Source organism: Nannobrachium achirus (assembly GCF_963921795.1).
Source record: "Nannobrachium achirus genome assembly, chromosome: 21".
Classification (NCBI taxonomy): Eukaryota; Metazoa; Chordata; class Actinopteri; order Myctophiformes; family Myctophidae; genus Nannobrachium; species Nannobrachium achirus.
In genome coordinates this window covers 17,273,775-17,298,910 of record NC_137828.1, presented here as the reverse complement: position 1 = coordinate 17,298,910, position 25,136 = coordinate 17,273,775, and the positions used below count along the sequence as shown (strand labels likewise).

The 25,136-nt window shown below is 44.7% G+C and overlaps 1 protein-coding gene across 1 annotated transcript in view; it reads left to right on the top strand.

Annotated features, from left to right (window-relative positions):
- inhbaa (inhibin subunit beta Aa) overlaps window positions 1–24,104 on the top strand; it is a gene marked incomplete at both ends in the record, with an annotated part of 24,286 nt that extends 182 nt beyond the window's left edge. Inside the window, 4 exons of the mRNA XM_080751655.1 lie at window positions 1–491; window positions 20,547–20,859; window positions 22,221–22,512; window positions 23,817–24,104. The exon at window positions 1–491 is cut by the window's left edge and continues 182 nt beyond it. Of these exons, the coding sequence (XP_080607781.1) occupies window positions 1–491; window positions 20,547–20,859; window positions 22,221–22,512; window positions 23,817–24,104 (1,384 nt within the window). The remainder of the gene's footprint in view (window positions 492–20,546; window positions 20,860–22,220; window positions 22,513–23,816) is intronic.
- Window positions 24,105–25,136: the final 1,032 nt, after the last annotated feature.

Here is a 25,136-nt window from a genome sequence, read left to right as displayed (position 1 = left end):
GACATCAGCAGAAGAGGACGAGGATGAGGACGAACCACAGTGCGCGTCGTGCGCCCTGGCGCGCATGCGGCAGAGCCGGGAGGAGGAGAGGATGAGGAGAACCAGGCGGAGCGCGGAGGGAGAGGAGGAGGAGGCGCCCGCGGCGGAGGAGCAGCAGCAGGAGGAGGTGGTGGAGGCGGTGAAGCGCCACATCCTCAACATGCTGCACCTCCGCGCGCGGCCCAACATCACGCGGCCGGTGCCGCGCGCCGCGCTCCTCAACGCGCTGCGCAAGCTGCACGTGGGTCGCGTGGCCGCGGACGGCAGCGTGCAGATCGAGGGGGAGGAGGAGGGCCGGGAGGCGACGGAGGAGGAGAGGAGGAGGAGAGGAGGAGGACAGGGGAGGAGAGGGAGAGGAGGAGGTGGTGGAGGAGGCATGATGGCCGGAGACGCAGCGATGGTGCAGGGAGACCCGCAGGACTCCACCGAGATCATCACGTTCGCCGAAGCCGGTGAGTGCTGTCTGAGGACACCCGCGTGCTGTGTGCGTGTGCGTGTGAGTGTATGTGCGCGATCGTGTGTGTGTGTGTGTGTGTGTGTGTGTGTGTGTGTGTGTGTGTGTGTGTGTGTGTGTGTGTGTGTGTGTGTGTGTGTGTGTGCGTGCGTGTATTTGACTGTAGGCTAGCCTATAGCAGTGGTTCTCAACCTTTTCAGGCCGCGACCCCCAAAACAATCATAATTCAACTGGGGACCCCCCCCCACCCTGATGAGCGCTAAGAGTTGAGGCATTTTGTATAACACGGTTCTATTGTGAAAATAGCAGATCTACATGCTGGCGTTGTGAGGCGTTGTGAGCATGTAGATCGTCTATTTTCACAATTTCTGCCTTTAATATTTGACAATATGTCTAATGATTAATTTGTAATTTTAGGGGTATTAAAATGGTCTTAAATTGACATTTTAGAAATGTGTAGATACCCTCTATACATGCACTTGTACTGTATGGTGGTTTGTTTACTGTTGAGTGAGAAAACAATGATTCACATTAATCTAATCATCTGGGGACCCGCCGAAATAATTTGGGGACCCTCCTGGGGGTCCCGACCCACAGGTTGAGAACCACTGGGCTAAATAGCAGTGGTGGAAAAAGTTCTTGCATTTTTTACTTCAGTAGACGTATCAATGCTGCAGTGTGTTACAAGAAACGTCCGGGATTTCAACTTGTACTTGAGTAAAAGAACGAAAGTGTTGGCATCAAAATGTACTTAAAGTAACAAAAGTAAAAGTAGCCTACACAGTTTGTGCGCGTGTATGACTGTAGGCCATTTGTGAGCAGTGGTGGAAAAAGTACTTGCATGTTTTACTTAGGTAAAAGTATCGATGCTGCAATGTAGAAATACTCTGTTATGAGTAAAAGTTTGGAATTTCAAAATGTACTTGAGTAAAAGTACGAAAGTGTTGGCATCAATATGTAGGCCTACCTAAAGTACCAAAAGTAAAAGTACAAAATGTTTGAAAATAGCCGATCTATATGCGGTGCTTGTAGATCTGCTATTTTCAAATAGCCTAGATATAAAATAGGGCTAATGTGGTTTATGTAGCATATGTTTTATAATATAATCATTTATAACTGCAAAGTAAAGTAAGTAATAAATGTAGTGGAGTAAAAGAACAGAATATTTGTATCCAAGATGTAGCGGAGTAGATGGAAAAGTATAGGAAATTGGAATTACCCAAGTAAAGTACAAACACTTTTTGTGTATTAACACTAAATTGTACTTAAGTACAGTATACTTAAGTAAACCTACTTAGTTACTTTACACCACTTGTTGTGCGCCAGTGCCGCGCACCAAAAAATGGCAAGTTCATGATGATTTCCAGCTGCATGTGTTGTGGGCTTGTAGATCGACTCTCTACTGTTATAAGAATTGGTATGAATGGCATTCATAAGATCAACGTCCTAAAACGTTGATACAGTATGTCCTCACAGTCACAAGTGTAGTAATTCAAACGTGTGTGTGTGTGTGTGTGTGTGTGTGTGTGTGTGTGTGTGTGTGTGTGTGTGTGTGTGTGTGTGTGTGTGTGTGTGTGTGTGTTTGTGTGCGTGTTCATGTGCATGCGTGTACACTTGCGGCACGTGTGCTACGCGTGCGTGCGTTGAGAGCGTGAGAAATTGAGGCAGGAAAAAAGCGAACCACACCACCGGACTGCGTTGTTCCGCTGGCGTGATGTGTGTGTGTGTGTGTGTGTGTGTGTGTGTGTGTGTGTGTGTGTGTGTGTGTGTGTGTGTGTGTGTGTGTGTGTGTGTGTGTGTGTGTGTGTGTGTGTGTGTGTGTGTGTGTGTGTGTGCGTGTCTGTGCGTGTGTGTTTTGTGTGAGTGTGATAGAGAGTGAAGGATTATTGGTTCATCTTGTTCACCGCATAGAGTAGCTGCGAGAGAGAGAGAGAGAGAGAGAGAGAGAGAGAGAGAGAGAGAGAGAGAGGGAGAGAGAGGGGGGCGTGTGTCACACTCACAGACATACCTAACCCCTGCTGTTTTAGACAACACCTCGTTATGAATTTGACTGTCGTGTGTGCGCGTGTGTGTGTGTGTGTATGTGTGTGTGCGTCCGTGAGTGCGCGCGCGCGCGCGCGTGTGTGTGTGTGTGTATTCTGGTGACCAATATTGTCCCTAGTTTATATCAGTAAACACGCAGCCAGCGGATCATCCAGATGGTCATTGGGCAAACTTCAGACAGGCCTGGACGTGCTGGCTTGAGCATGGGGACATTTGCGCTAGCTGCAGGATTTTAATCCATGACGGCGTAGTGTTTTACTAATACTAATAGCTGTATTGACTGTAGCCAGACTAGGAGCTGTTGAGTAGTTTGATATGTTATAGCCGGGCGGGCAGCAGGCAGTCAGTCTATTATTGCCTTCTAAAGTTTGTGCATGCGACCTGACGGTCGCTTATCTCCCAATTAGGGAGTCTTACTGGTTCCTAAGACTTTGTTGTCACAATACTCCTCTCCTCTCCTCTCCTCTCCTCTCCTCTCCTCTCCTCTCCTTTCCTCTGCATCTTGTATGGTACCAACTTGTTAATTCCACTCAGAAGGCAGCCTCATTCATAATAAAAAAAATGTCTTCAGATCAGATTTCATCTCGCCAACCCATCAGACGCGCTCATGAATCTCACTTAGAAGTGGAAACGGTCGCATTGTGTACTTCCACGTCAGAGAGAGAGAGAGAGAGAGAGAGAGAGAGAGAGAGAGAGAGAGAGAGAGAGAGAGAGAGGGACGTTAATTGAATTTCCTGCCGGTTATGCAGTGTTACTGTAGTCCCCCCCCCCCCCCCCCCCCGACTCACAAAGAGATGTGAGCTGCCTTTGTGACATGTTGGCGCACCATGTCGTGTCCTTTTTTATCAGTCACAGGCGCAAGGAATTAAACCATATCCAATATCTCCAAAAACCACGTGTCTCCTATTAATCGATGAGAGACACGATGAGAGACTGGCCATGAACGGGTGTGGGAGAATTCCAAACATGTACCCAATGCGGGCTGTTTGCGACGTTACTGGAAGAACGTTTGACGATTCTAAATAATTGGAACGTGTAGTCTTCAAGAGACGGGAATGACTTCATGATGGGGTAGCTTAGAACATTGGTTCTCAACCTGTGGATCCCCAAATAATTTTGGGGGGTCCTCAGATGATTAGCTTAATTTGAAACAGTGTTTTCTCACACAGTAAACAAACCAAAATCAAGTTTAAGTGAGTACATATGCACATTTCTAAAGTGACAATTAAAGGGGGAGACCACCCATTTTCAATATTGAACTATGTCATTAATATACCTTAGAGGAGTTGTGTGGAAATAAAAAAAAAGTTCCCCCCCTTCTGTGTTGCCTAGAACTGGAGGATTGATTTTGGGGTTTGTATTGTAAAGTACAACTTGATGACATCACACCGTTGTACTTTACAATACAAACCCCAAAATCAATCCTCCAGTTCTAGGCAACACAGGGGGGGGGGGGGGGGGGGGGGGGGAACTTTTTTCCATTTCCACACAACTCCTCTAAGGTATATTAATGACATAGTTCAATATTGAAAATGGGTGGTCTTCTCCTTTAAGGACTTTTTAATACCGCTAAAATAAAAAGAATAAACATTGGACAAATTGTCAAATATTAGAGGTAGAAATTGTGAAAATAGCTGATCTGCTATTTTCACAAGAGAACCGTGTTATACCCTCAACTCTTAGTGCCACTGGCTTAGAAGTAGGGATGGGACGATATGAACATTTCATGTCATGATATTGAGACAAAAGAAATAGCGATTTACGATATTATCGCGATAATCAAAATATCCCCAACATCCATTATCCTAGGGCGGAACATTTGCCGTTTTTTGGCAAAGGGATTTGGTAGGGATTGAAGAAAAAGTCTGTATCAAGTACGTTATTTCCAGGTCCATTTTTACCAATTATAGGGGGTTTATATCGTCGTTGTCGGCTGGAAACCTCGTATCTCCAAGTTTCAAATTTGTACGTTCTTTCGCAAAGTAAAGCCCTGCTTCATCATACAAGGCCGTCGCACGAAAGTAGTGAAAACAGCCGATCTACAAGCACACAACGCCTCGCGGTGCGAGGCGTTGTGTGCTTGTAGATCGGCTGTTTTCACTAGTTTAAGTCATTTTTTAAATGATAACTACAAAACAAACGGTTTTGGACATACAAGGTTTTCACCCGACAACGACGATATGTAGCTCGGCAAAAAAAGGCGTTGTTGCTGACCCATCCGCTTGTGTCTCTCACAAAATGCACACTGGTTCCACACAGAGACCTGACCGCTACAAACCCTCATTTAAATACACAAACACACACGCACACACACACACACGCACACACAGACACTCTGTGCGTTATGCCGGTTACTTGGAAACCAGCGGGCAACACGTAAAAACACAGCTTTTCATTTCCGCTGGGTTTACAGTTGGTAGTTTAACTTTATAGGGAGTCGGGGTAGTTCAGGCAGACACGGAAGTCAAGCCTGTCCCACGCGCGCGCACGTTGCATGTACACGTACACGCACGTGAGCGAGCGCACACAGCCACCATCCTAATGGTTCGATCTACGCGGAACATAGGGTCGAGGGAACATAGCCGTGACCCCCTACGGGGAACCTTTCTGGCTGCCAATCACACCCGACAGACTCCCTTCCGGGCACGTGCCCACATAGACATCAAAGGGGGCTTGAGCCCCTGCCCTTTTATCCGTCTGTAAAAAGTGCTCTCTTCAGACCATGAATGCAGTTTTTACTATGGTGAAAGAAATGCAAATGCCTAGGGCTGACCCAAAAAAATCAAATATTCGAAGCTTCGTTCGAAGGCACGGTATTCGAATTTGAAAAATAAATTCGAATATAATCGGCCGCGGCCGTTTGTCCTTTGGGGGGGCCGCGTGCCTTAGCTTGCATGCGCCTCGCTCCACTCTAGCGTGATAGCGTCACCCCCTTCTCACACACGTGTTAACATTAATAACAAGCCAACAACAAGAGCATGCATGAAGCCATCAGAATGGTCGCCGATAAAGAAAAGAAAAGAAAGGACAGCGCACATAATGTGACACCAATGTCTGAGTAACATCACCCAATGCAACTATGCGATGCAGTCACACATTTCTTTACCAAACCAATGTCGGTGTAACATCCATGCATGCGGTTGCGGTCTTCCACACGCTGACAGACACACAACTCAACGCAAGGAAACAAACAGCGAAAATTGGATTTACAAAACGGACCCCGTCAGCCTCGATCCCGTTTTAAAGAGGAAAAAAGAGCGTAAAACCAACTTGCTAGGGTTACGTTGTCGTGGTGTTGATGATGACAAGTTTATATCGGATCTGCAAGCTCACTAGTCGCGTCCGCATAGAGTAGGCTACGTTGTCTGAGCCTGACCGTCAGCTTTTGGTTGATGAGTGTGGAACGTTAAATCAGACACACTGCAGTGCAATTATTTACTATAAAATGATAAATCTACTATTACATTTGCGTGTACAGTACACCTTGGGACCTGGGAGTTAATCTGTTTGTTATATAGGGCTCTTGAGTCGCGCTGCAGTGTTAGCTGTTGCAGCCGCGGTTACATTACAGACGTGATGTGATTGTGTCAATCCTACTGTACTGCAAAAACACTTTTCTTTAATATAGAAAACATTCGTATCATAGCCTATTCTTCTTCTTCTTCCTCGTTGTAGGCCTATTGTTGTATTTAATGAAAATAGGGAGCTTTATTATGAGGAAAAAACTGGTGTTTTCCCTTTTAAAATTGGGTAAATCGCGCATTTTTAAACACATTTCCTTAACGGTTATCACTTATGTAACCGATAAACTTTTGCTCCCGACACCCCCCCCGTCGCCGTCACCGAAGCTTCGAAGTTCGACAAAAAAATCGAACGAGCTTCGATTTTGAAAAATGCAATCGAAGGTCAGCCCTAAATGCCCCTCTTTCCATGCCATACCTGAAGGCAACATTCAAGAGAATTGCCTTGTCCAAACTCTCCTGAACTTGAATGCAGCATCTTATGTTGAAAGAATTGCCCTCTCTGTGTAGAAATCCATGCCGTACACCAGAGTGTTTGTCTGTTTGTTTATAGAGCACGGGAGATCCAATTATATCCATGTGTAAAACCCCTTCTACATGGAGATCCCAAGGCATCAAACCCAGGCCCTAACTCGCCAAGGCCCTGCTTGGCTTTACAATTAACATACGTTTTATGCCCATATATGGAGATCCCTGTCCCAATGTTATCAATATTAAGGACATATCTGGGAATGCCCATATATGGGCATGTTTTGACATAACATTGTTGACTATCATGCAGGGGTCTCCATATATGAGTAACTGGTCCGATATACATCACTGGCCAGATGGCCAAGAATTGGTGTTTAGGGCGAGGCGTCTTACTAGTTATGCTGTATGTGGACATTGCCTTCCTCTATCTTTAGGTTCTGCCCTACAAAAACATTTATGTCTATTATCATATCCATATAATAACTGTGCATCTTTTGGTGACCTCAGAGTCTGTGTCATGCTTGGGGACTCCCTCTTTATCAGGTGTTTCGCCCAGGTAGGCGTGACTAAACCTACAAGCTCTACAAACAAGCTTGTGAGCTCTACAAGCTCACAGCCTGTAGATCGGTTATTTTCAAAGGAAGCTTTAAAGACAACATGAAATATCTTTGAAAAACTTTAACAAAAGCAATCTTGCACGGGGTTCTCTGGAACTAAAATCTTTTCAGATGGGGGTCTGCTGCCCGCCATCTGAAAGCAGGGGTGTCGCTCAAAATTCTGGGCCCTGGGTACAAGGATTCCCCCATGAATGTTCTTCATGGGGGGAGGGGTTTAACCCATTTAGACTGGGAAGGCATTATTACACGTTATTTTGTGCTTTAACTATTGAAAAATAGCACATATACAAGCTCACTGCGAGCTTGTAGATCTGCTATTTTTGAAAAATCATGAAAGTTTGTGCAAGTCTTTGAATATTTCAAATCCTTCTAAGGTTTTCTTTTTTTTATTCTTTTATTGAAAAACCTATGTTTCTACTGTAGGCTATGTCAGTGGTGTTCAAACCTTTTCATGCGAAGGACCCCCACAATGATATGTATTTGGCCACAGACCCCCATCTCAAAATATTTAGTTCCAGCGACCCCCCAGAAACAAAATTTGAGTTCCAAATGTTCGCTTAAAAAATACATAATATTCTAAGTTTTGCACACATTTTCACGACTGTTCAAAAAATAGCAGATCTACAAGCTCGCAGCGCGGAACTCTGTGCCGTGCTGTGAGCTTGTATATTTGATATTTTTCAATAGCTCAAGTATAAAATAATGAAGGCTCCTCCACCTTGGGCCCTAGTAACTCAGTCCCACTTCCCCCCCCTTGTGACGCCCCTGTCTGAAAGTAAACTAGAAGCAGTGCTCTTCCGAGCACAGGTCTCCACCAGGCCACACAAATCGGCCTGTTATAGCGCCACCATGAGGCTGATTTAAAAAATGTGGGGCAGAGGTTCTGAATTAGCATCCAGGGAGTGTGTGTGCTCAGTTTGGCAGCGATCGGGCCAACGGCGCCGGAGATTAGCTGGTAACAACCAGGCCACACAAATCGGCCTGTTATAGCGCCACCATGAGGCTGATTTGAAAAATGTGGGGCAGAGGTTCTAGATTGGCATCCAGGGAGTGTGTGTGCTCAGTTTGGCAGCGATCGGGCCAACGGTGACTGAGATTAGCTGTTCACAAACTGCGAGGACGCACGCACGGACGCACGGACGGACGCACGGACGCACGGACGGACGGACGGACGGACGGACGGACGGAGGGGAAAACATACTCTCCCTCAGCCTTCGGCTGGTGGAGACAATAAAATGCAATATCAATGATGGTTTGCATGTTGTTGAGGGTGTCTGACTGAACCTTTGTTTAGTTTTTAGTTTGTTTTCCTGCATGTGGACACTCTCACCCATGTTCACTCACCTACAGGGATATTATGATGTGTAATTGGTCATTTCCCAGACGCACACAGCCCACTGTAAACAGCACTCATGTGCACACAATTTGCAGAGAATTTCAGAGTCATGAATCAAAGAGAGACACACACAAGCGCACTTCTTCAAACGAGGGTGGACTTGATTACTTTCTGAGATTCAGCCGACTGGAAATTGTGAGAAATTATCTTGAGATTGAGTTGAACTCGTTTAGGACGGGAGCACCTTTCAGTGGCGTCAGTTCAGAAAAAGCTAAGGTATGGCAACATGACTGGAGTCTTGCCACCAGTCATGTTGCCATACCTTAGCAACAGGCATGATACATTTATTTTAAGATACATTTTCGTTTTTCTCCCCGTTTCTACGGTTTCTTGGGCTGAAGTGCAGCTAAATATGTTAGTAAACGTGCCACAATTTTCAATAATGCTTTGCACCTGTGCAGCTGACCTGCGGAACCTGGGAATATACCATTTTGTCAAGATGGGGAGAATAAAAGTGTGGAGAATATAATTATAATTAATACCTTGTTATAGTGGCCAATTTGTAAAATTTAGCATTTGTAGTTATTTTACTGTAATTTAACAACATAATAACCAGCGCAGATAGACAAAGAGACATTCATGGGTTTATATTTAAAAGTAACTTCCCCTGGACCCAGGGTATGGCAGCTGCATACCCCTGCCATACCCAATTGACGCCCCTGGCCCCTTTTGGGGTTTTTACCTTGCAAGACTGCTATGTACTGCAGTGGTTCCCAAACTTTTCAGGTCGAGACCCAAAAGAGAAATAAGACGTTTGCCTGGGACCCAGACTAGTGAAAACAGCAGATCTACAAGCTCACAACTCAACGTGAAGCTGACCAGTACAACCACAGTCTAAAGCCCCTTTTCCACGGACATGGCCCGACACCACACCACTCCACACCACTCCACACCGCCCACTTGTGCCAGGTTTTCCACTACAAGGACCTGGGTAGAGTGGTGTGAAAGTGGTACTAAATGTGGTACTAAAAAGTATCCAATCTAGAGTAGGTCTGAGCTAGGCCAAACAGGGCCAAACACGTCATAATGACTGATCACTTCACTGACTTTTCATTTAGACCACCAGGATATAGTTGTAATACATGATAATAGATTATATTTTGTTATAACCACTAGTATAATCCATTAGTGTATTATAATTATCATAGTAATACATTAATACTTTATAGTGTATTATAATCACAGTTATAATCCATTATAGTGTATTATAATAATCACAGTTAAAAGGGTAAATTTGTTTCTTACCGATAGGGGTACTTTTGTGTAATAGAAAATGTAGATAGTTTTATGTGGTGTGTGGTGTGGAGTGGTGTAGTGTTGTGTAGTGTGGTGCTAAAGCTGCAGTGGAAAAGGGGCTTTATACTGTTGTACTGGGTGCTGACCAGTACAACCATTCGGATGCTGTTGTACTCACTCACACAGAGCGAGTAGACAGGAATAGAATTGTACCGTCGCTGTCGGGCAGAAAACTCGTATCTCCACATTTCAAATGTGTAAATTTTTTCGCAAGGTAAAGCCCTGCTTCACCATACAAGGCCGTTGCACAAAAGTAGTGAAAACAGCCGATCTACAAGCGTTGTGTGCTTATCATTTTTAAAATGATAAATACAAACAAACGGTTTTGGACATACAAGGTTTCCACCCGACAACGGCGATATTATAACGAGGACCAATATGAAAACGGGGTGAAGTTGTCCTCTCGTGTCCCTGGGTAATGTGCCCAGTAGTTTAGACCAGAGGTCTTCAATGTTTTCAGGCCAAGGACCCCTTAGCTGAGAGAGAGATGAAGCAGGGACCCCCAGATTTCATATAGTTTCATTGTTTGACAGCACAATCATCAGTGTATTTTGGATTCATGTCAATTTGTGTTATCAGATATTTAACCACTTGAACCGTCAATATTTAATAAACTTGTACTTAGTCTGCTCTTTTTCCCCTCAACACCAAACCTCTGACGAAAACAGCCGATCTGCAAGCTCTGCGAGGCGTTGTGAGCTGGTAGATCAGCTATTTTCGGCTAAAGTTCTCAGAATATGGACGCTAGGGTTCAAGTGGTTAATATAAAAAAGGAGGGAAAAAAAAGGTTTCTATCACAAAAAGATTTGGAGGACCCCCTGTAGTAACTCTGAGGACCCCCTAGGGGTCCCGGACCCCCCGTTGAAGACCCCATGCCATATTATAACGAGGACCAACATGAAAACGGGGTGAAGTTGTCCTTTAGCCACTCGTGTCCCTGGGTAATGTGTGTCCAGATGTCATTCGAGCCCAGTAGTTTGGAGCATTTCGGCGGGCATTCCAGAGAGAGAGCTCGTCTCTCCCTCCCTCCCTCCCTTGTCGGCCTAGCCGTGTGTTTATTGGGAACCGAGGGCCTCACGCATATTTTTGTTTCATATTTGTGTTTCCCAGAGAAGTGGCTGCATATTTGTGTCTCCGGCGGGGCTTCAGGAGGCGAGGGTCTTAAACAGTCTGACTGTCTGCCTTACAAACATCACATCTGCAGAGGAGTGGATGGCTAACTGAGTACACGGACTCAAGTACTGTAGGCTGTACTTGAAGGGATATTTGACATTCAAAACAACTTTTGGTAATTTTATCGTCTAATTAGGCTTTTATGAACACCCAGATGAAAAAAAAAAACAGATTTTAATTTGCTTGATTCAATATTTAGATGTTTGATGTAAATGTTATCAGGCCCTTCAGGCCCAGGGCCTCTCCCCATACACACACAAAATTCAAACTCCATTTTAACCATGATAGATTAATTGGGGCACGGTGGCACAGTGGTTAGCGCTTCGCCTCACGGCTAGAAGGTCCTGGGTTCGATTCCCGCCGGGGGATGCTTCTGTGGGTGCTGGGGGGCGTCATCAGCACCCACACCCTAGGTGGGGTTGGCGATAGGGCCTTTCTGTGTGGAGTTTGCATGTTCTCCCTGTGTCTCCTAGGGTTGATACCCTCACAAAAACATGCAGTAATCCTGGTCTCAATGATGCCTCCCCCTGGCCAGCCAGGGCGCCTGATGGAGGGGAAAGGAACTGGTTGGAATAACGTGTGTTCCTTCCACGTGCTATGTCCATCCCAGGGAAATCCCCCCTGTCAGGTGAAAAGAAACAACTTGGACTACCCATGCACTGAAGGAAGCATTGGACTACCCATGCACTGAAGGAAGCATGAGGTTTGTCCGTTGTCTCCCCAGGCGCGGCAGAGGGAGAGCAGAGCCCAGGATTACATAGGCAATTGGCACTGGGTGAAAAATGGGTTACAAAATCGTGGGATAAAAATTATATATAAAAAAAAAAAAAAAATTCTGGTGACTCATAATACCATCCTAATACGTGAGCAGGGCGTGCTTTTTTGATAACTTTTTTTTTCATTTATTAAAAATTCTGGGCCCTGGGTACAAGGATTCACTGCAGGCTTTAGTGCTTTAATACAAGCTCACAGCGCTGCGAGCTTGTAGATCTGCTATTTTTGTATTTGAATATTTCAAATTCTTCTCTGTTTCTTTTTTTTTTTTTTTTTTTGGAAAAAAAACCTTTGTTTCTATGTCAGTGGTGCTCAAACTTTTTCATGTGAAGGAACCCCCAAAATGATACGTATTTGGCCACGGACCCTCATCTGAAAATATTTAGTTCCAGGGACCCCTCAGGCGCGTTTCCGAGGCTTCAGATAACCAAGCCTAGGTAGAGAAAGCGAGCTGTATTTAAAGGAGCCTTCCCTACTGAACGAGAGCTCTGATTGGAGTATGGCAGTGTGACGTAATGACCAGCAGATCTGTGAATGAGCAATAGGAAAAGAGCTGACTGACAGCTGACTACAGCTAGGTGGGCTACACTCTTGTGTCCTGCATAAACTAACGCTGAAGCATTCATTTACCGTTGTTCCCCATTGAGCTTGGCACATTTCCTGGGGCAAGCTGCCCAGATCACACATGTCACACCTGTCTTCTTAATTTTTCAATCTCAAAAAATGCCTGCAATGTAGTGCATTTGAGACTACATTGCAGTGCACATCATGGGGTGATCACTGCTTGCCTCCTGTAAATTGTTACAGGAGGCAAAAAAACCGCTTCCAATGAATGGCTTTGTGTGTATCACGCCCATATATGGTCATTTCAGTCCAGAATGAACAGGCTTTTTCAAAAACAGAATGTCCGTTTAATTACCATATATGGTGATCTCAGTCCAGAATGAACAGGGTTTTTCAAAAACACAAAGTATGTTACCTTATGTCCATATATGGTCACTCCAGGCCAGAATGAACAGGTTTTTCCTGTCTTGTACGTGTAAAATATCAGTCCAGAATGAATAGGCTTTTTCAAAAAGCAAAATGTGTGTCCCTGTCTATTGCATTGAATTGGTGAAGCTTCACATGACAATTCAACCCTATAGATAATAGCATGGTTTATACTAAATAATTATTAACTTTGCTATAGTCAGCATGTCATACCAGCTCTCCAAATACATTCAGAATAGAGGTTTTATCTGTCCACCGCTTCACTTCGAACCGAGGTTTGATTTTTTGTTTATTTTCTGTTTATTTTGTTGCTGAGTGAGGTCAGCAGACAAAGTGACGTGAGTGAGATGAAAAGAAAAAACCCTTGGTGAAATGTGCCAATCTCAACAGGAAACATCGGTACCTTGCAGAGTTAGATTATTAATACAATACATCGGCTATTAACCATTTAAGCAATGTTTTCTGTGTGGGCACGTGTACGTGTGTGCGCGTGTGTGTCCTTGCATGCCTGCACACCTGCCCCCTGTTTGCACAAAAGTAAAAATTAAACTGTTTACACAAAAGTAGTGAAAACAGCGGCACACAACGCTGCGAGGCGTTCTGTGCTTGTAGATCGGCTGTTTTCACTAGTTTAAATCATTTTTAAAATGATAAATACAAAACAAACGGTTTTGGACATACAAGGTTTCCACCTGACAACGACGAAATATAACTCATGTAATTGGCCCACTGGCTTGTCACTTGTCATGATCTGAAATGGCAAATCTTTGAGTAGCAGCAGCGCTATAGAGAGAGATCTCTCTCTATAGCGCGCAATGAGGGCCTCTACAACTCTTTTTCCCGGGCTGAATCAGGGGCCCAGCACGTCCCTGGAGCTGACCAGTACACAGAACACATATTCTCAATACCTGGCTCAAAGGCGTTAGTTTCCCAGCCGGTCTCAGGGATTAGAACCAGGGACCCCCCGCTGTGAGGTCAGCGTCTATAAACCCCCGCCTCTGAATCATGGGGGTTTATATCACATAAACCCCACATTTTATCTGCATTTTAATAAGATTTATCGCAAACCCAAAAAGTCCCGCAGCCTCGTCCAAAAGACCACTCTTGCGCCAGATTTTGGCAGGGAACATTGTTTGCGTTTCACAGGGCCATCCATCCGCTAAAAGCAACCCTTTCCGATAAATCACCGTCCAAACTTAAGTTGTACATAGACGAAATCCTTAGCGTCCATCTGTAGATCAGAGAAATGTAACCAAACGGACCCTCATCAGTTTGTCCCTTATTTTCCCTTAGTCATGCCTTAGTCAACTCAAAGAATGTACAGTGTACCAAATGAAACATTGTCCACTTGTCCCTTATTTCCCTTAGGCATTCCCTCAGAATGTACACACGTAACCAAATGAACCCTTGCAGGTCCATTTGGTTACATTGGTACATTCCGGGAGTTGAGTCGGCACTGAGGTTTTTTACTGTGGCGGTTTATGAGTTTTAGCTGCTGGTTTTTATGCGTAATGTTGCATAAGGGGCCGTGTCCACAGACAACGCCTTTTGAGCTGAGGTATCATGTCCATAGTGGATATCATGTCCATATCATGTCCATATAGTGGATATCATGTCCATATCATGTCCATATAGTGGATATCATGTCCATATCATGTCCATAGTGGATATCATGTCCATATCATGTCCATATAGTGGATATCATGTCCATATCATGTCCATATAGTGGATATCATGTCCATATCATGTCCATAGTGGATATCATGTCCATATCATGTCCATATTGTGGATATCATGTCCATATCATGTCCATATAGTGGATATCATGTCCATATCATGTCCATATAGTGGATATCATGTCCATATCATGTCCATAGTGGATATCATGTCCATATCATGTCCATATAGTGGATATCATGTCCATATCATGTCCATAGTGGATATCATGTCCATATCATGTCCATAGTGGATATCATGTCCAAATCATGTCCATAGTGGATATCATGCATGTCCATATCATGTCCATATAGTGGATATCATGTCCAAATCCTGTCCATAGTGGATATCATGTCCATATCATGTCCATATAGTGGATATCATGTCCATATCATGTCCATATAGTGGATATCATGTCCATATCATGTCCATAGTGGATATCATGTCCATATCATGTCCATATAGTGGATATCATGTCCATATCATGTCCATATAGTGGATATCATGTCCAAATCATGTCCATATAGTGGATATCATGTCCTTAGTGCTCACCAGGCACATGCACACATAGAAATTTACCATCTGTAAAAAGTGCCCTCTCCAGACCATGAATGAAGCAATAAGCCACAAGAGGCATGTGGTTACCCGGTATTTTATAACGGCTGAGAGGCAACATGAAAACCGGTTACAATATGGCAACATGAAAAATCATAGACATGTACCAACTACAACTCTTCTATTTCACTAATAATTCACTACAAGGTCTACAATGGAACTAGCCATTTTAGAAACTGCATTCTAAAACGCATAGTTCCATTCCTTGATTCTGATGGCTGGTTTCCCTTTAATTGCTGTGGTATATGAGACTATAACCCACACCTTAATCAGTTTATCAAACCCAGGTGCGTTATTTCTTTCCACAGTGTTGTGAAGCTAGACTAGAGAACTTGATTGTATGTAACAGGTTTGTTGTTTCTGCAGCCTAGCCGGGAGCTACTTTCTTGTAGCTGGGGACTACTTTCTTGCAGAGCAGACTTTATAGTGAATTATTAGTGACATAGAACAGTTTTAACTGGTACATGTCTATGATATTTTCATGTTGCCATAGTGTAACCATTTTAGAAAAGCAATAAGCCTCGCGTCTCCCTACGCCTCTCAGCCGGTGTAAAATACCAGGTAACCACTCGCCTCTTGTGGCTTATTGCTTCATTTTACTATGGTGAAAGAAATGCAAATGCCTTCTTTCCATGCCATATCTGAAGGCAGCATTCAATTGCCTTGTCCAAACTCTCCTGAACTTGAAAGCAGCACCTTATGTTCCTTAGTTCAATGCGGTATCTAGCACCAGATTTATTTCTTTTCTTTTCACCTAAAAGGCCCTTTTAGAAATGTCAGCCCTGCCTCATTCTCTGCACGTCCCTGGTGCTCACATTCATGTCCATAGTGTTCACTCACAGGAGAGGAGAGGAGAGGAGAGGAGAGGAGAGGAGAGGAGAGGAGAGGAGAGGAGAGGGGGTTCTTCAGAATAAGAGTATTTTACATGATGAGGTAGTGGACTGTTGAAACCACACATCCTTGGCAGACTTGGCTCAGATCATCACGTAGGCCACCATGTGTGTGTGTGTGTGTGTGTGTGTGTGTGTGTGTGTGTGTGTGTGTGTGTGTGTGTGTGTGTGTGTGTGTGTGTGTGTGTGTGTGCGCGCGTGTTGTGTGTGTGTGTGTGTGTGTGTGTGTGTGTGCGCGTACACGCAAGCGCGCATATAGAGTAGATCCTCAGCAGACGCAGGTTTTATGACTTGTTGAGACTTTGTCAGTTTGTCAGTTCTGTTTAAAGGGAGAGATTACTGAGAGAGAGAGAGAGAGAGAGAGAGAGAGAAGAGAGAGAGAGAGAGAGAGAGAGAGAGATTTTTCCACTGATCTCATGTCTTAGCAACGCATCCTCACCCATGCCATCGAACGGTTGACAGCTGGGCACTTTTTTTCACCACATCATTACCCGCACCATCACACGTTGACAGCTAGGGGGACATGATTCACCATTCTGTCCCTTTCGTACACAACTCAAACAGCGCCGGGTCGGCTCCAGGGGACGTTGCGCTGGGCGGGGCAGGGACGCGCAGAGAATGTTAGAGAGGCAGGGGCTGACATTTCTAAAAGGGCCTTTGGTGGAAATATCAACCTTTTCGGTGCTTGACACCACACTGAACCAAGCATAATAAAGTGAATACAGGAGATGTGGCGTAACGACATGGATTTCTACACAGAGAGAGGGCAATTCTTTCAACATAAGATACTGCATTCATGTTCAGGAGAGTTTGGACAAGGCAATTCTCATGAATGCCGCCTTCAGGTATGGCATGGAAAGAGGCCATTTGCATTTCTTTCACCATAGTGAAAACTGCATTCATGGTCTGGAGAGGGCCCTTTTTACAGACGGATAAAAGGGCAGGGTCTCAAGCCCCCTTTGATGTGTGCACGTGCCTGCGGTGGAGACCCTAACCCTAACCCTCATTAGGATCCATATTCTGAGAACATACAGTAAGCCAAAAATAGCAGATCTAAAGCTCACAACACCTCGCGCTGCGAGGCATTGTGAGCTTGTAGATCGGCTATTTGCGGCAAAGAGCTTTGGTGTAGAGGGGAAATAGAGCAGACTAAGTACAGATTGAAAGGTCAAGTTTATTAAGTATTGACGGTTCAAATGCTTAAATATCTGAAAACACAAATTGACATGAATCCAAAATACACTGATGATTGTGCTGTCAGACAATGAAACTATATGGAATCTATGAACAGGTTGTGGGGGTCTCTGCTTCACCTCTCTCTCAGCTAAGGGGTCCTTGGTCTGAAAACATTGAAGACTCCTGTCTTAAAGTGGTTCTCAATCTCTGGTCTGAGGACCTGTGCTGGTCTAGTCTGCTGGTGAGCTGTCTAGAGTGATGGTATCACGTCTGTTTTGCGTGTACATGCACAGTCATTCTGTGGTCTGAGTGAGTCTAAACAAGACATTAAAACCTGATTTCTGGTCTGGCAATGCTCTCTCTCTCTCTCTCTCTCTCTCTCTCTGTGTGTGTGTGTGTGTGTGTGTGTGTGTGTGTGTGTGTGCGTGCGTGCGTGCGTGCGTGCGTGCGTGCGTGTGTGCGCACGCGCGTGCGTGCGTGCGTGCGTGCGTGCGTGTGTGTGTCAGCAGCTAAATGTGTTACTCACAACATAAACACATGGCACGGTGGTGGAAGAAGTACTCTTTACTTCTTCCAGCATTCTTTACTTAGGTAAAAGTATCAATGCGCCACAATGCAGAAACACATTCTTTGAAAACAGACAATACAGCTACACGCTCACAACTTGTCGAGAAGCGACGCGTTGTGAGCTTGTCTACTACTTTCAATCTGCAAAGTAACGACTGTAGTAACTAAAGCTTTTGAATACTTGTGGTGGAGTAAAAAGTAAAATATTTGCCTTTGAGATGTAGTAGACATAAAAGTGTTTAAATTAAAGAGTATTACGTATAATAATGGAGTTGGAATGGAAAAAACTTTTGGTCATTTTATCGCCTAATCAGGCTTTTATGAACACGCTGGACATATTTTAATTTGCTTGATTCAATATTTAGATATTTGATGTAAATGTTATCAGGCCCTCCAGGCCCAGGGCCTCTCCCCATACACACCCATTGTAACTTCAAACTCCATTTTAACCATGATAGATTCATTAAAAACACCCATTATTTTTTCTAGTAACTCATAATACCCTCCTAATACGTGATCAGACTGTTTTTCCGATAACTTTTTAATTTATTTTTAATAATTCATTTTTGTTTTATATATTTCTTTCCCAATTTCCCAAGGAATCATTAAAAAAAATGAAAAAAAGTTATTGAAAAAAAAAACACGGCCTGCTCACATATTAGGAGGGTATTATGAGTCACCAGAAAAAAATGGGTGTGTTTAATGAATCTATCATGGTTAAAATGGAGTTTAAAGTTACAATGGGTGTGTATGGGGAGAGGCCCTGGGCCTGGAGGGCCTGGTAACATTTACATCAAATATCTAAATATTGAATCAAGCAAATTAAAAACTGTTCAGGGTGTTTATAAAAGCCTGATTAGACGATAAAATGACCAAAAGTTTTTTTGAAAGTGAAATATCCCTTTAATGTACTAGTTTCACACTGAGAATTTTCAGAATATAAAGTACGTCTTTTCTGCTCTGCTGTGAATCAAATCAATAGAAAATAAACACACGTCGTAAACAATGGAAACACAACAGGAAGGCAGGAGTGAGAGGCTGTTTGCAGTCAGGCTGTGTCTGTACACGTCTGCTATTATCAACAACGTCGTAACTATAACTATACTGCTGCTGTACTGTAAGACTTACTGTAATGTGTACTGTACATCTGGAACACATGCGGGAGGGGGGAGAGAGAGAGAGAGAGAGAGAGAGAGAGAGAGAGAGAGAGAGAGAGAGAGAGAGAGAGAGAGAGAGAGAGAGAAAGAGAGATCTTCAAGTCAGAACTTAACCTATTATGGCTGAGAATGTGTCTTTGTCGCTTTAGATTTTAACCACTTCATCCGCTATTTTCTGCTTTAACGATTGAAAAAACAGCAGATATACAAGCAGAGTGCCGTGCCACAAGCTTGTAGATCTGCTATTTTTGAAAAATCTTTAAAATGTGTGCAAGACAAGTCTTTGAATATGTTGACCCGATTTTATATTTGTCTTCTAAATCCTTCGGTGGCTCTCAAACTTTTTCACATCAAGGACAACCCCAAAGTTACACTCATTTGGACCCCCCATCTCAAAATAGGTTGTTCCAGGGACCCCCAGTAGCAAAGATCTGAGTTACAAAAAGGTTTGCTTTGAAAATGATATATTCAAAGATTTGCACACATTTTCACGACTTTAGAAAAATAGCAGATCTACAAGCTTGCAGCGCCCAGACAGATGGACAGGGCAGAGGGGCGGGCGGGCGGACGGACGGACGGACGGACGCATGGATGGACAGATAGATACAGACAGAGTGCTGGAGGTTACATAACATTGAAACCTGTTATTAGACTGATGCTAGGCCTGCAAGGGCTCAAGGAAAACTTGGGAAACTTCCTCCGCAAGAATGCGATCGCGTGATCGTGTGTGTGTGTGTGTGTGTGACGTTGTCTTATTATTAGTGTAAATATTAGTGTTATTAGACTAATAGTACTTGTCCGACTTTATTCCATCTTCCATCGTCTCCTAAGTAAACCTCTTTTTGCTGTGCTACTCGGGCGTCGGGGCGTCACAATTATTACATAATCGTCTAATCGCATTTATTTGACGTAGTCGCAGATTATTTTTCATAATCGTCATAATCGTTCCACGTTGAAAAATGATCATGTATTTAAAAAAAAGTGAAAAATAGTGGAAATAGTCGATCTACAAGCTCACAACGCGTCGCAATGCGACGCGTTGTGAGCTTGTAGATCGACTATTTCCACTATCAATGTTCTTTTTTATATCGTTTTTTTATAAAATAGAAAGTTGTCAAAATGTCAGTCATTTCTTTGTATATTTAGGTTATGTGTCATATCTACCATGTGCAACTTCAAAGCCTAAAAGCCAAACAGAAATGTAATTGTCAACAACAAAAACTCAATTAAATCATTAATCGCGACAGCCATACTCCTACCAGTTTTGGTGGCACGCACTTGGGCCATATGTCAAATCGACTGGCTTCATCGGGACATGCATGCGTGCATTTTTAAGAGATGCGTTATATACAGGGGCGTCAATTGGATATGGCAGGGGTATGCAGCTGCCATACACTGGGTCCAGGGGGGGAAATAAAAGTTACTTTTAAATATAAATCCATGAATGTCTCTTTGTCTATCTGTGCTGGTTATTATGTTGTTAAATTACAGTAAAATAACACTTTCCCCCCCTTGTGACACCCCTGGTCCTCATCCATCGTAACAGTGTGTCCCCTCAGCTCAGGTCAGCCTCAGGGCGTTGTCTGTCCTCTTCAGGCCGGCGTCGTTCTAACGCCGTTGTCTCCCGTTGTCTCCGTGTCCTCTCTCTCAGGCGAGTCCCAGGGCCTGGTGAACTTTGTGCTGTCGTCCAGGGAGGGCGGGGGAGCCGGCGAGCCCACTCTGGTGGAGCAGGCCAACGTGTGGCTGTTCCTCCGCCTGGCCAAGAGCGCCAACCGCAGCCGAGCCAAAGTGTCCATCCGCCTGCACCAGCAGCGGGGCCCCTCCACCTCCCCCGCCCAGGAGGAGGAGCTCCTGCTGGCGGAGAAGACGGTGGACACGCGGCGCAGCGGCTGGCACACCTTCCCCGTGTCGGCCGCCGTCCAGGCGCTGCTGGAGCCGCGCAGGGGAGGAGGCGACGCCGAGAGGTACGATGTTAGATAGATAGATATATAGATAGATACCTTTAGTATCCCAAGGGGGAAACTCAGTTGCCCAATGGTAGCACAGCAGTATACAGTTATATACAAAGTTACAGAGAAGTAAGAAAAAGGTAGGAAGAAACAAGAACAGTACTGTAACAGTAAAGAGAAGGTGCATCAAGAGAGGGGGGCGAATAATATATAAATATATATATATACATAAAGTGTCTTAGGGCACAACTATCAAAATAGTACAGTGTCCTCGGAGATCCAGAGTCCAAAGAGACCATAGCAATCAATGCTTAGTTAGTGCAACAAGTATCTCACTGTCATTGTAAACAAAGCAGAATATTCAGAAACTACTAACACAACCTAATATATATGCAATATAAAAAAACAGTGCGAAAAAAAACAAAAACAGCTCAAAGAAGAAGAAACTAGGAAACGTGTCACGGCCAGACGCACATGAGCACCCTCCCTGGAAGGTCCTCATGTGCGTCTGGCTGTGACGTTCAAATCAATATACTGTAATTGTAGTGGAGTAGAAGTAACAACAATGGAAAATAAGTAAAAGTACCTTAGAATTGTACTTTGCATTGTAAGCACTGCCTTGTATAGTACTTGAGTAAATGTACTTGCAGCACCACTGAACAGCCAATGACTGACTGGCTAGCCTTCGGCAGGTGTGCTAATTATTAGAGTGCAGAGGGACATGGGTTGATATTAATCTTAACTCAAAATGTATACATGATCACAGCTTAGATCTTTGGATCAAATCAGAGAGCAGACCGATGCGAACTTGGTGATGTAAAAAACATATCTGTAGAGTATAAATTGCGGCTGCAGTGCCTGGCACAGTTATCGATGACCAGTAGTCTCCAGTAGAATACTCAATTGAGTCACGGTAAAGTGTCAATATTTCGACGTCCCATTAGTCAGACTAAGGGTTAGGGTTAGGTTTTAGGGTTAGGTTTAGGCATTGTATTGCTGAGGTTAGGGTAAGGGCTAGAGTTTAGGGTTTAGGCATAGTAGCATTCACCAGGTTAACATTCGCCAGGTTAGCATTCACCAGCGTCGGACGTATGTGACGTTGAACTAGCGGACGTCGTAATAGTGCTACGCTGCCGAGTCTCCTACTGACCAGCCACATCGTCATCAAATTATTCGCCTAGAGATGTGACAAAAACAAAAAAAATCAAGGCTTGTAATTGATAGAAAATATGTATTTATTTTGAGTGAACTACTCCGTTGAGTGGTTAATCAGATTTAGACGATTATACAAAATAAAATACAACTTTTTCATGTTGATTTTAATTTGATTGCTTATTTGTTCTAAATGTCGGCGTATCTGTGTCATAACTGTCCAGATCTACTGAGAGGAGGGGCGGAGCTACGCTGCGCCTGCGTGTCTCCTGCCCCCTGTGCGCCGAGGCCGGCGCCACGCTGATCCTCGTGTCCCCTGCCGCGGCCGCCTCCTCGCCCCCGCGGGCCAGCCAGCGCGAGCAGTCCCACCGGCCCTTCCTCATGGCGGTGGTGCGCCCCGACCCGGGCGAGGACGACGGCGAGGGCGGGCGGCGGGGCGCGCGGAGCCGGCGCGGCCTGGAGTGCGATGGCAAGGTACATGTGTGCTGCAAGCGCCACTTCTACGTCAACTTCAAGGTAAGAGTACTCAGGGTAAAACCTTGATATTTCGACGTCCCATTAATCCGACTAAGGGTTAGGGTTAGGGTTAGGGTTAGGTTTTAGGGTTAGGGTAAGGGTTAGGGTTAGGTATGGGCATAGTAGCATTCACTAGTTTAACATTCATCAGGTTAGCATTCACCAGTGTCGGCAGGTTAGCATTCACCAGCGTCGGACGAATGTGACGTCGAACTATCGAACGTCGTAATAACGCTATGCTCCCAGTACTTAGGTCGTCAGACAAAGGCCTTCTTGATACTGCTACCGAGCTGAAAACAAAAAGGTTGCGCCTACTCTCTGGAATGACTTAACCACTGTCTTTAAAAAATGCTGAGTCATTCGATGCCTTCAAAAAGCTGCTAAAACTCATTTCTACCACTTTTTCTAGTCACGTGTTCAAATACTGGATTCTGATTGGCTAAATTCCGGAGGTTATGACAAAACAACTGCCGCAAAGTTGTATGAGGACTTGTCCGAGATCAATGCACCTCAGTGTACATCCGGGGACTTCAGGAGGTAGTCGGAACACCTTTCCCCCAACCAACAAATGACGGTGGCAACGGTCCTATGTTTACTAACGTGCATGCTATAGTCGCCGATTTATTTGGATCCAATGCAATCCGCCAACTTTAAAGCCCCTTTTCTCTGAACCTATGCCTTTCTGGAAGCGAACAGCCTCTATTTACGGCCGGAACGGTACTTCTAACTGACGTTAGCTTAGCTGTAAGCTAGACGCATGGATTAGTATGGAGTTGGCGCCATCTGTTGGTGAGTAGAAGATGTTGTTTGTGGAACTATCTGCTGTCTCGTGGAAGTTTTATAGGCAATAATGATTGTAACTTAAGATCCTTGCAAGTTACAACTATGTGTTTTCTTTCATGTATACGGGAAAAAGTGGTAGAAAAGCTATTTACCACTCGGGGTCGGACATTATGCTCTCATAATGTCCTGAGTGAGGGTGTTATCGGACTCGGCTGCGCCTCGTCCGATAACACCCTCACTGCGGACATTATGAGAGCATAATGTCCTCTCACTCGGGGTAAATTGCTTACTTGTTTCGCAGACATTTTTGTTTGAAATATTGTTGATTTCTTAGTGTTGTTGATTTGTTTGATTTCTATGCATTGTTTTGCTGCTTTGTTTGTAACTTATTACTCTTGTGGTTCTATTTCAATGTGATGTCTTGTTTTAATACTGCTTATTTATCGTACAGCACTTTGTAACAGTTGTTTTGAAAAAGCACTTCATAGATAAACTCACCTTACCTCACCTTTACCTTCCAGGACATCGGCTGGAACGACTGGATCATCGCGCCGCCGGGCTACCACGCCAACTACTGCGAGGGCGATTGCCCAAGCCACGTGGCCAGCGTGACGGGCTCCACGCTGTCCTTCCACTCCACCGTCATCAACCACTACCGCATGCGCGGCTACAGCCCCTTCCAGGGCCTGCGCTCCTGCTGCGTGCCCACGCGGCTGCGCGCCATGAGCATGCTCTACTACAACGAGGAGCAGAAGATCGTCAAGAAGGACATACACAACATGATCGTGGAGGAGTGCGGGTGTTCGTAGTAAGGGGAAGCAGGGGCGGGGCCGCCCGTCCCTCCCCGATCGTCGGAAACAGCGATATGTGGCTTTGGACGCGCGGCGGGGTTGTCACAGCGGAAACAGCAGACCTACAAGCGCCCATTACGTGCCGCGTCCATGGCGCAATGCGTCACGGGGGCTTGTAAGGTCTGCTTTTTTCTTCATCGGCATCCCTGATCCCACTTCTGACACCGTCGTGCGACCGAGCACAAACTTAGGCTGTAGGATGACGCGGCACACGAACGGACACACAAATGGACAGACGTGACTCCGAATGCACGGAGGGACACGGGAGGGACGAGAAGAACAGATTAACTGGACTGGGGGGGAGAGAAGGGGATGGAGTGTGACTAGACTTAACGTTCAACTGTCCCCCCCACCCACACTCCCTCCATTCTTTTGTTTCTTCATCTGTCCATCCTGTACCTCACTCTCTATTTTATTTTTGGGAGGGGGGGGGGGCGAGAGAGAGAGAGAGAGAGAGAGGGAGAGAAGGAGAGAGAGAGAGAGAGAGAGAGAGAGAGAGAGAGAGAGAGAGAGAGAGAGAGTCTACGTGGCACTTTCAGAAGAAAAAAAGATAAAAAGTCTTAATATATTTTTGTTACAAAAAAGGGAGAAAAGAGGAGGATGAAAAGTCAGAGAGAGAGAGAGAGAGAGAGAGAGAGAGAGAGAGAGAGAGAGAGAGAGAAACAAGTTACCTAAAACATGAATCAAGGCTAAGACAAAACAAAATGTCAAACTATGCAACTTGTTTCAGTATTGTGACGTTTTTTTCGACGACGCCTTGTTGATGATTTTACATTTCTACAAAGTTAAACGAGAAAGAAAGGAAGACATTGTTGTAATGTTTGGAAGTCTAATTTTGTGGCGTGTGTGTGTGCGTGTGTACGTGTGTGCGTGTGTGTGTGCGTGCGTGCGTGCGTGTGTGTGTGTGTCAGAGAGATACTTGAAAGAAACAAGTTAGCCCAGCTGCTGGAACCAAACTATTTGTTAAGTTACCATGTCAACCATTTTGTA